Consider the following 12,289-nt stretch of genomic DNA (forward strand, 5'->3'; position numbering starts at 1 on the left):
CGTAGCGTATTGAAATTAGTTTTTAGAATGAATTTTAGCTTTACAACTCCAATTTGATGAAAATTTGTGGGAATTTCGAGTTTAAAAAATCTGCTGGAGGCTCCAGAACTGCTCAAAACGGATTGAAACCGTTTTCAATCAATTTGGCATGTCGAAAATAGGGTATATCCCAAATTTCAGCTTTCTTGGTCAATTTGGTAAAATTTTGATTTTTTCCCTCATTTTTGGCCTAAATTCGATTTTCAAAAATTCACCAAAAATCGAAAAACGCACTTTAGCACTTGAAATTTGGACAGGTGATAAATTTTTGCATGATCTTTCGATCTACCTTTGTAAAGTTTGAAAAAGTTTGTGCAAGTCCTATGTTAAAACGCAAAATCTGCGATTTTGGCTGACCTGAAAATCAAAATGGCCGCCATTTTGTAAGTAAGGCCAACTTTTTTTTGGCAACTTTGCATTAAAATGTTCCTTAGGATGTCCCCTTTAAGAAAAATGTTGTCCCGGAAGATCGGCGGGGGGGGGGTGCAATTACTCCTATTGTCATATGCCGGACTATTAGGAGGAGAGGTAAAATTAAATAATTATCCGTGCTGATTTTTCCAGAGCTAAAAATCATAATGAAAGCCTTTTTTTTTCAATTTTTGAAAATTCACCAACATTATGAAAATTAAGTGCAACGCCTAAAATGTTGATTGTGAGTGCTCTTTTGATTCAAGTCTGATTTCATTCAAGAGTGTATCCGAGAGGTAAAGAAATATGCGAGAACTTTGCTGCACAAGTAAGCTCTTTTAGAATTTTTTAAACTTTGAAAAAAAAAAATTCAATTCGTCATACCTTTAGCTATTGTTGTATATGAGTCTCATACAACCAGAAAATGTCAATCTAGTCTCATACAGCCATTGTGACCTGCAGGTTAGGCAAACATATCTACATACACTCAGTATGAGTTGCGCAGTTCCTAGGCGAAATACCCCACCTCCGCTCCGCCCTTCAACTCCCCATACATATGTACAGGTATTGTATGCTATGTAGATACTGAACCTTATCACATGAGTATATTGAGAAGTTTTCAGAAAATATCAAATATTCTTCAACTTAACAAGGTTTACATATCCTAATCGATGAAAACAAAAAACAAACTGTTGAAATGTCATGAAAATTGCGCGGAAAACGCTAAAACTAGATGAAGTACTTATCATAAAATTTGTGTTAAATATTTAAAAAATAGTACGATAAATAAAAACTGTAAAATCTAAAACATCTCAGAATTTGAATGAAATTTTCAGAAAATTGGGTACATATTGAAACAATCCCCAAAAATTGATCAAACGCCAATTAAGTGGAATATAATTTGCCAAAGCAGTTACATATTATTATGTATGGGTAAAAATGATAGAAATAAGTACCTATTAAGTACTAACATAAGAACACATCTGGTATGTCTAACACTGCAATATACAAAAAATTGCAAAAAAATGTTCAACTCTTTTGCCAATGTTAAGCAAGAACCGAAAAACACAAATAAAAATCCTAATTTGAATCTGTACACATGTTGACACTGATTATTGAAATCTAACTGCAATTATGTGATATATGGTAGGCCAGACCATATTTCTTGCGATATTTCTTGCCGCATAGGGCGCATTCAAAACGAAGGCCCTTCACATGTAAATGCTCCTGCGCTGACTTACTGCAAACTTGGTTGGATAAGTGTTTGGCTAGATAACGTTTCTCGCGATATTTATTGCCACATACGGCGCATTCAAAACGAGGGCCCTCCACATTTGAACGTTCCTTTTCTGACTTACTGCAAACCTGATTGGATATATGATAGGCTAGACCAACTTTCTGGCTATATTTCTTGCCGCATAGGGCGCATTCAAAATAAAGGTCCTCTACTGACTTGCTGCAAACCTGTTTGGATGTGTGATAGGCTAGACCAATTTTCTGGCGATATTTCTTGCCGCATAGGGCGCATTCAAAACGAGCACCCTCCACATGTAAACGTTCGTGCGTTGTCTTAGTGTGTTTGTGCTTAAATGACCGGTTACATATGCGGCATTTGAATTTTTTTACTTTACTGTGCGTCCATTGATGTGAAACGAGTTCGGGTTTGCAAGAAAATCTTTTACCACAGGTTTCGCAACGAAATGGTTTTTGACCAGAATGCACTCGCAGGTGGAGAAAGATGGAACTTTTATGGTTAAACTTTTTCCCGCAAACAGCACACTCAAAACAAGTGACTTCCGAATGCATATAGCGTTCGTGACGTAATTTAGTGTTGTTGTGCTTGAATCTTGCGCCACAAATGTCGCATTTGTAGGTTCTCTTTTCACAGTGAGTTGCTTGATGCCTAATGAGATGGGTTTTGAAAGCATAATGTTTGCCACACTTTTGGCAGTGAAACTGCTTCAGATGTTTTCGCTGATGTCTTGTCCAATCACATTTACCATCTTTTTGTTTGAGTATGTGATTGGTTAGATCCTGTTTCTGGTGATATTTCTTGCCGCATAAGGTGCATTCGAAATGGGGAGACTCCGCAGGTAGACGTTCATGCATTACTTGACTGTCTTTGTGATTGAATATGTGATTGGTTAGATCCTGTTTCTGGTGATATTTCTTGCCGCATAAGGCGCATTCGAAACGAGGACCCTCCACTGGCAGGCGTTCATGTATTACTTGACTTTCTTTGTGATTGAATATGTGATTGGTTAGATCCTTTTTCTGGTTATATTTCTTGCCGCATAGGGCGCATTCAAAACAAGGATCCTCCACATGTATCCGTTCATGCATTACTTTACTGTCTTGATGGTGTTTGGACATGTGATGGGTTAGACCCTGTTTCTGTTGATATTTCTTGCCACATAAGGTGCATTTAAAACGAGGACCTTCCAAATGTACTCGTTCGTGCTGTGCCTTAGCCTTTTGGTATTTAAATAGCTGGTTGCATATGCGGCATTTCAAGTTTTTCTCTTTATTGTGAGCCCGTTGTTGGTGCCTAACAAGACTATATTTTTGAGAAAAGCTCGCGCCACAGGTTTGGCAACAAAACAGTTTTTGATCAGAATGAATTCGCAGGTGGTTAATGAGAGAACTTTTCAATGCAAAAATTTTACCGCAAACAGCACACTCAAAACGAGAGACGTTTGTATGCACGTGACGTTCGTGCTTTAATTTACCTCGGCTGTGCTTGTATCGTGCATCACAAAATCTGCATTTGTAAGGTCTCTTTTCACGATGAGTTGCTTGATGTTCAATGAGATACTGTTTTTCAGCGAACGGTATGTTACATTTTGGACACAGGAATGGCTTCAAATGTTCTTGTTGGTGTTTTTTCCAAACAGATTGGTAGGAAAACGTTCTATCACAGATATTGCAGCAGTATGGAGGCGAGTCTCGTGTCAATGCTTTGGGTACCTGCAGGGAAAAAACGACTGAATTAATTTTGTGGTTGTTATCAGTTTTGAGTGGTGAAGTTGACCCATTTGACCCCTAGTCCCCTATTCTTACGTATCCGTTGAAAAAGTTGAAAAAACCCAAATACTCGATGAATGCATGAACTCATCACAATAGAATCAAAATTCGAAAAAGTTCAATTTTCAATTCCAAACATCAAAAAAAGTTTAAATTTATTCAGTTGTCTTATTTTGACCTCTTTCTGACGTATTACATGAAAAAAATTGATAAAAATTACACTCATACCAAACAAATTGAAATTCATTTATTTTTTGAATTTTTTCGAATTTCAATTTTTTTGTGGTGAGTTCATTTCATCGTGTAAAGGAATTTTTTCAAATTTTTCATCATGCGAGTATCTTATTATTATTACATATGGTATCAAGACGTAAATATTAGAGTGCATCAGCATATGTAGGTATAGGTATTTACTCAATTGGTGTTAAAGTAAAACGCATTTCATGATGGAGCAGAACACAAAACACATCATTACATGAAGGTAGATATGTAATTGTATGTACTAACCTTTTTCGGAACACTATCCGAGGTTTGTATCGAGGTAACTGCGCTGGGAAGTTCTTTGTTCTTTTTCACAGAGCGAGAAATCCAGCCCTCGCCATCACTTTCTCGATTTTTTGAGCATCCAGCTAAAGAAGATGTCTCCCCATTGCCCTAAAGTGCAGATCAACATAAATGTTGTGCTAAAAATGTAACTGGCACGAAGGTAATTGAAACCATACCATTTACTCTTACCTGGTACATATTTAGCACATCGTTACAGTTTGGGCGTTGAGTTGTCACTTGTACTTGTTCTATCCGTAGTGTTCGCCTAGCGTGTGTTTTAACAAATTGTTCGTTGAGTACGAGCAAGAGCACACGATTGTTCGCTTTCGTCGAGTCAGAGAAACAGCTCTGTGAATCTTCTGAGGCCGGATCTAGAAGAAAATTGCATGGAAATTTTATAAGTTATATTATGAAATCCTATACAAGTCAAGTTTTTCATAACCTTACTTTTTTTTTAGAAACAAAATCATTCTATTTACGCTGCACCATAAGAACCTACTTACTCTCTTCAGATGGTTGTTGAGAATGCTCTTCTACGTTACAACGAACTTCGTCATTCGATATTTGTGTGGAGAGGGTGGTCAAATTTAAAAATTGATTATATTCTTTCTGAGGACGTGTCGCTGTATTAGGTAGACTGCTATTCGAATATTCTGGGAAAGGGATAGTCAAATAGTCGCGAATATCATCAGTAATATTTCTGGAAGTTTCTGAACGTGCAACTGAGAAACAAAAACATGAGTAGGTACTTATTTATCTAGTTCTAGGTATAAGCTTCTGAAGTTTTAAAAATATGAACAGCAATACGAGTCTCTCTATAATACTTTCTCTTAAAGAAATGAAAAAAAGAATGACTGAAATTTTCTTCACGATTTTCACCAGAATTTCCCCAATTTTTACCCCCCTAGACCTGCGCTTCGGAGTATATTTCATGCTAGTCGTCGTCGTGGTTCCTTGTCCTTTACAGGACATCGGAAATCGCATTTTGTTGCTAATTAGGTAGAAATGGTTCGAACAAATTTTGGAAACTGGTTTTAAACAGTGTGTGTCACAAACACTGGTTTCAAACAGTGTCTGTCACAAACACTGGTTTTGAAGAACGGTGTCTGTCACAAACACTGGTTTTGAACAACAGCATCTGTCACAAACACTGGTTTTGATCTTTTGAACAACAGTTTCTGTCACAAACACTGGTTCCAAACAGTGTCTGCCACAAACACTGGTTTTGAAGAACAGTGTCTGGCACAAACAGTGGTTTTGAACAAAAGCGTGTGTTACAAACATTGGTTTCAAACCGTGTCTGTCACAAACACTGGTTTCAAACTGTGTCTGTCACAAACACTGGTTTCAAACAGTGTCTGTCACAAACACTTGTTTTAATCAGTGTCTGTCACAAACACTGGTTTTAAACAGTGTCTGTCACAAACACTTGTTTTAAACAATGTCTGTCACAAACACTATTTTTAATCAGTGTCTTTCACAAACACTGGTTTTAAACAGTGAGTGTCACAAACACTGGTTTCAAATGGTTTCTATCACAAACACTAGTTTTAAACAGTGTCTGTTACAAACACTGGTTTTGAAGAACCGTGTCTGTCACACATGCCGGTTTTGAAGAACAGTGTATGTCACACACACTGGGTTTAAAGAACAGTGTCTGTCACAAACACTGGTTTTGAACAACAGAGTCTGTCACAAACACTGGTTTTAAACAGTGTGTGTTTCATACACTGGTTTTAAAGTGTCTGTCACAAACACTGGTTTCAAAGTGTCTGTCACAAACACTGGTTTCAAACAGTGTTTGTTTCATACACTGGTTTCAAACAGTGTAAACAGTATCTGTTTCAAACACTGGTTTTGAAGAACAGTGTCTGGCACAAACAGTGGTTTTGAACAAAAGCGTGTGTTACAAACATTGGTTTCAAACCGTGTCTGTCACAAACACTGGTTTCAAACTGCGTCTGTCACAAACACTGGTTTCAAACAGTATCTGTCACAAACACTTGTTTTAATCAGTGTCTGTCACAAACACTGGTTTTAAACAGTGTCTGTCACAAACACTTGTTTTAAACAATGTCTGTCACAAACACTATTTTTAATCAGTGTCTTTCACAAACACTGGTTTTAAACAGTGAGTGTCACAAACACTGGTTTTAAACGGTGTCTGCACAAACACTGGTTTCAAATGGTTTCTGTCACAAACACTAGTTTTAAACAGTGTCTGTTACAAACACTGGTTTTGAAGAACAGTGTCTGTCACACACTCCGGTTTTGAAGAACTGTGTATGTCACACACACTGGGTTTGAAGAACAGTGTCTGTCACAAACACTGGTTTTGAACAACAGAGTCTGTCACAAACACTGGTTTTAAACAGTGTGTGTTTCATACACTGGTTTTAAAGTGTCTGTCACAAACACTGGTTTCAAACAGTGTTTGTTTCATACACTGGTTTCAAACAGTGTAAACAGTATCTGTTTCAAACACTGGTTTTAAACAGTGGTGTAAACAGTGTCTGTTTCAAACACTAGTTTTAAACAGTGTAAGTACATTGTGACAAAGTGAGTAGGTACCTATCGCTAGACCGTATACTAACCTTGAAAATCTTGTGCAGGTTGTGCATCCGAATTATGAAGGATGTTGTTGGGGTTTTCTGCGGAAGGTACAAGTATGATGAAAGTATTGGAAGCATTTTCAGTTATATGATTATACGTGGAAGTTTCAGTCGGTGCAACAATTGTGTTACCAGCATCTGTGGCGATATTTCGAGCAGTTTCCACGAGCGCAACTGAGAAGCAAAATTATTCGTATGACCCCAAAGTTGTTTCCTCAATGGTGCCAGAGAATGTCAGTTTCCAAAAATGAAAAATGAAAATATTATGAAATTACCCACCTTCGCCAGGAACCTGTTCAAGCTGTTCCTCCGAATTATGATGATCGTCGCTCGATATTTCTAGGGGAGACCTGAACGAATTCGTAGAGCGATAATCTTCAGTTACCTTTTCAATAAATTCAACGAGCGAAGCTGAAAAACAAAATATGAATTTTTGAGATCAAAGTTTGTTTCTTCTCAGGACGCTCATCCTATAATATCTCATCAAATTGATAAGACAAAATTGTACACATTTAGCTCGTAGGTATTACATCATTCATTTGCTGCACTTGATTGGAAAAGTCTGTATTTTCTTCGGCGTATTTTCCTTAGAAGAAGAACGGGGTAGAGTGGGAATAATTTCGGCCAAACAAGTGATTTTGTCATCTCATTTTTGGGTGAGGGATGAGGGGATGAGGGATCAAGTTTTCCCACGGACAGAAACTAAAAAATTATGTCATTATGATTTAGATATATGTACCTTGTGTTATGTGTCTAATACAGCCATCGTCAGAAAATTGTTCAAGTGGTTCCTCCGACCGATGAAGATCATGGCTCGATATTTCTAGGGAAGGCACACTCAAACCTATTGAGCAACCACCTTCGGCAACCTTTCCGATAGATTCTACAAGCTCAACTGAAAAAAAAAATAGGAACACCTATAAGTATGAGGGTGGTCTCAAAGTTGGTATTAAACTACATTACACACGTTTCGAAGTAACATTCACTCAACTTGTTTTGGCTTCACATTTTGCAGATTCGGATAGGTCTTTACGTTTCTTGGAATGTTCTTCAGTTTCGCTTTCAGTTCCACAACATTCACTGTGAAAATTATGCTCAGTTGCAAACAAATTATCGGGTAAAATAATGAATTGGTACCTATAAGAATGGTTTTTCGATCAGGTTCACATACCTTCTAAGATCAGATGGAAAAGCATCATCTTGGGACTGCCTCGAGTTATGATTTATAAACTGATGTGAGGAAGAATGACAACAGCCGATGTTATGCGTTCGTCTTGCGGATTCGTCTTTCGAAAAATTATTTAATAAATTCATACTGATAAAACATGAAAACTTTGGGGAAATTACACAACGATTCTACTTGGTTTCAAATTAAAGTCATTCGAACGATCATTTTTCACGACTGAATGAATGGCAGCGAATGCGCATAGTCTTTTAAACAACTTCTTGTCAAGGAATTGGACATAGATACGTTTACAAAATAGAAGTTTTCTGTATCACCTACGCAACCATAATATATACAATCACTTTTGGGGCACGGACTGATAAGATATTACAGTGATAAGAACATGGTACAATCTGATAGCTGACCCATTCATCGTGTAAATAGCTGAATGGAAGCTTGGAGAAAACGAAGCGATTCCACTCATATGTACATACAAACCTACCTGTACCTAATGTACATAAATGGGTATTTTTATGCTGTACTGAACCTTGTCACATGAATTGAACGTTATTTTTATAATATTTTCATACAGGAGGAGTCCCGATTAGGCCGTTTTTTGGGTGCCGGGCAGTTATCGACTCAACCACTCTTAAAATGTTGTAATAAATGTCCCAAATACGAATCCGTGGTTAGTCAACCCAAAATGACCATTTTTTGTGCTCCAGGGGTTCCCAAATGATGCACCATTTAAAATAGGTACCTACATGTTTCGAATAATGAATCGCAGCTATGAAGAAAAATGATTCAATTCATGAATCATGAATCCAGTCTTTAAAAAATGCTTCGAATCACGAATCAAATCACAAAATTTCTGATTCGAATTGTGATGCAAATGGTCCTACATTTTCTAAGGCAAAAAATCACTATAAAAACCTTTTTTTTTCAATTTTGTAAAAATTTATCAAAATTTTAAAAGTCAAATACAGCATCTGAAATTTTGATATATGTGTGCTCTTTTGGTTTAATCTGATTTCGCTCAAATCGGAGAGTATTTGTTCGCTTGAGATTTTTTTAAACTTCGAAAATAAAATTCAATTTGTCACCTCGAAGCCTCAGTACCTGCTTTAATTTAAACTTTTTCAAATTTCTGTTTCGTTCATTCTTTTTTTGAAAAATTGATGTGGTTGATGCGCTACTTCGGCCAATTTTTAAAATTCCTCAAAGATTGAAAAAAAAATTATATTCCGCCGTTCAAAGCATTGTTGTGAGAAGTGCAGGATATGAAGGCTATGCTTTGTCAATGACAACTGATGGGTTGTGTTGACCCCATTGTGAATTGAAGAGCTCTATTCCAAAGTGGGTTAAGTCAAATTTTTTCATTTTTCATAAAACGCATTTGAAATTTTTGATGTAGAATTTGTTCTGTTCCTGAAGTGGCACCAATTGTAGAAGGTTGATACATCCTTCCTCTCTTTGGACAAAAAAAATCGATCGTAGAAAAAGTTATTTTTTCGACCATTTTGCACCACTGAAGTTGAAAAATCAATGACTTAACCCACTTTGGAAATAAGAATCGCCGTAAGAATGAAATCCGCCGTTTTGAACCCTACAAACTGCACATTTCGTGTTTTTTTCTTCTGAAATTGGTCAAGTCTTCCTTTCACAACTTTGTACTGTCAAATATGAAGTTGAAACATCAATGACTTAACCCACTTTGGAAATAAAAATCGTCGCACAGTGGGCCACAGACCCCCAAAAACGGCGATAATTCGGTTTCAACCCTCATTGATGTGATACGTCGAATAATACATTTTCGAGGTCGTAGAATTCGAATCTGCACTTATTTTTTTTGTAGGGGTGGGGGGTGAGGCGTGGGGAGCGGGAAAATTTGAAATGTTGCTTATATTATCGTGTAATATATCGATTAATATGTTTTCGAGGTCGTAGAGTTCGAATATGGAGTTATTTTTTTGGTAGGGGTGGGTGGTGAGGCGCGGGGAGGAAGGAATTTCAAATTTTGCTTATATTATTGTGTAATATGTCGATTGATATGTTTTCGAAGTCGTAGAACTTGAATCTGCACTTATTTCGTTTGTAGGGGTGAGGGGTGAGGCGTGGGGGAGTGAAAAATTCCAAATTTACTTTTTGATGTTTTCTTATACCACTGATTTTTAAAGTTTGCAGTTTTTTACACAAAATCAGAACACATTTTGGAACAAAACTCATATAATCGCGCAATATCGTGTGTTCTCTTCTGCATAGTGATGTGTATTTAGGAGTAGTGTATATTATGTTTTAGCGATTTTTTGCCCGAAATTGCCCCATTGCTTTGCAGGTTCCTTTTTCTAATAAAAATCCATCAATTTTCTTCAGAATTGCGGATATACCTATCGCAATTTTAAGATCGAAACATGATATACTCGATTCAATTTTGATTGAAATACATTATTTGAGTTATAAAATGATTTTTTCAAATCAACAATGAAAAAAACCTCAAAAACATAACAAACGGCATATTAAACGACACAATGAGCAAAATTCACCTCTCTACGCCTCAGTTTTAATCCCTACCAAAAAAATAACTCCATATTCGAACGCTACGACCTCGAAAACATATTAATCGATATATTACACAATAATATAAGCAAAATTTGAAATTTTCTTGCTCCCCACGCCTCACCCCCTACCCCTACAAAAAAAGTAAGTGCAGATTCGAATTCTACGACCTCGAAAACATATCAATCGACATATTACACAATAATATAAGCAAAATTTGAAATTCCTTCCTCCCCGCGCCTCACCCCCCACCCTTACCAAAAAAATAACTCCATATTCGAACTCTACGACCTCGAAAACATATTAATCGATATATTACACGATAATATAAGCAACATTTCAAATTTTCCCGCTCCCCACGCCTCACCCCCCACCCCTACAAAAAAAATAAGTGCAGATTCGAATTCTACGACCTCGAAAATGTATTATTCGACGTATTGCACATCAATGAGGGTTGAATCCGAATTAGCTGAATCTCACGCAGTGTTGACTTAACCCATTTTGGAAACCAAAAGTAATTTGACTTAACCCACTTTGGAAAAATGTGAATTTTTAAAGGGCTGGCAACACTGATATGAGGTAGGTATGAAAGTTCTGATACCTATGTTTTGTAAGTACCTCTCTGAACTATTAGATGGCGGTGCTAACTCAATTTTTTTTAAATTTGACTTAACCCACTTTGGAATAGAGCTCTTCAATTCTTTTTGTTCTGCCACAAATTCATGAGCATCATTCGGGAATTGCTCCACTATCACGTCTTATAAGCCTAGTTGTTCTCAGAACTCGATGAAAGAATAACCTGAAAGCAAAAAAACCATGATTTTTTCCAGAAATATGCTCTCTTTTTGAGAGATTGTATCTCCCATCCAAGGGAATAACCTCCAGAGCTGAGTATTTTTCTGGGTAACTTTCAACTTAAAATTAAGGTTTTTGAAGAATTTTGTCAAAATCCGTCGACTTTCTACCGCCATATAATGTATATTACCTATACCTATCCCAGTTATTTAACATGAAGATATCTTTCCTACATAATAAAATAGAAAATAGAACTGCAAATCGGTGTTGAATGCAATGATCAGCACTACTAATTTTTAATTAAATTATTTTACCAAACAGTTGAATAATTATACATTAGGTGCCAATTACATAGGCAAAAATGAATACAATAGATATATAGATACCTATTACTAAAATAAGAACATACAGATACATCTATCTACCATTGCTATACAAGAATTTGGAAACAACTTTTGGACTCTTTTATCATGGGTAAGTAAGAACTCAGAAACACACAAAAACAAAGAAACCCAGAATTCAAATCTGCATACATTTGAATAGGTACTGTTTATTGAAATCTAACTACAATCACGTGATATGTGATAGGCTAGACTCTGTTTCTGTTGATACTTCTTGCCGCATAGGGCGCATTCAAAACGAGGACCCTCCACATGTAAACGTTCATGCTCTGTCTTCTGATGTCGATATTTGAATAGCTGGTCGCACATTCGGCATTTGAAGGTTTTTTCTTCACTGTGGGAATTCTGATGTGCAACAAGATTTGATTTCCGAGAAAAGCTTGTGCCACAGGTTTGGCAACGAAACGGTTTTCCACCAGAATGTATTCGCAGGTGGTCAATGAGAGAAGCTTTATGGCTAAACATTTTCCCGCAAATAGCGCATTCAAAACAAGCGACTTCGGTATGCATATATCGTTGGTGCTGCAATTTACCATTCTTGTGCTTGAATCGTGTGTCACAAAAACCGCATTGGTATGGTCTCTTTTCACTATGATTTCGCTGATGTTTTGTCCATTGAGATTTGTAGGGAAACGATTTATCACAAATATTGCAACAGTATGGTGGTATATCGCCCATCGATACTTCTCGTACAAGCACCTGCAGAGAAAAACGATTGAATTAATTTTGTTCGTCGTTAT

General features: G+C 36.7%; 1 protein-coding gene across 1 annotated transcript; it reads right to left on the bottom strand.

Moving 5' to 3' along the window:
- Positions 1 to 1,211: 1,211 nt before the first annotated feature.
- On the bottom strand, positions 1,212 to 8,152 carry LOC135842590 (zinc finger protein 84-like). Its single transcript, XM_065360120.1, has 9 exons — positions 7,804 to 8,152; positions 7,624 to 7,712; positions 7,372 to 7,527; positions 6,912 to 7,043; positions 6,615 to 6,806; positions 4,524 to 4,742; positions 4,210 to 4,391; positions 3,982 to 4,128; positions 1,212 to 3,417 (listed from the first exon to the last, which is right to left on the bottom strand). The coding sequence occupies exons 1-9, from the start codon at positions 7,944 to 7,946 to the stop codon at positions 1,573 to 1,575; spliced, it is 3,105 nt and encodes a 1,034-aa protein (XP_065216192.1). The 5' UTR covers positions 7,947 to 8,152; the 3' UTR covers positions 1,212 to 1,572.
- Between the last annotated feature and the right edge of the window lie 4,137 nt (positions 8,153 to 12,289).

The sequence above is a fragment of the Planococcus citri genome, chromosome 4 (genome assembly GCF_950023065.1).
Source record: "Planococcus citri chromosome 4, ihPlaCitr1.1, whole genome shotgun sequence".
NCBI classification, from domain to species: Eukaryota; Metazoa; Arthropoda; class Insecta; order Hemiptera; family Pseudococcidae; genus Planococcus; species Planococcus citri.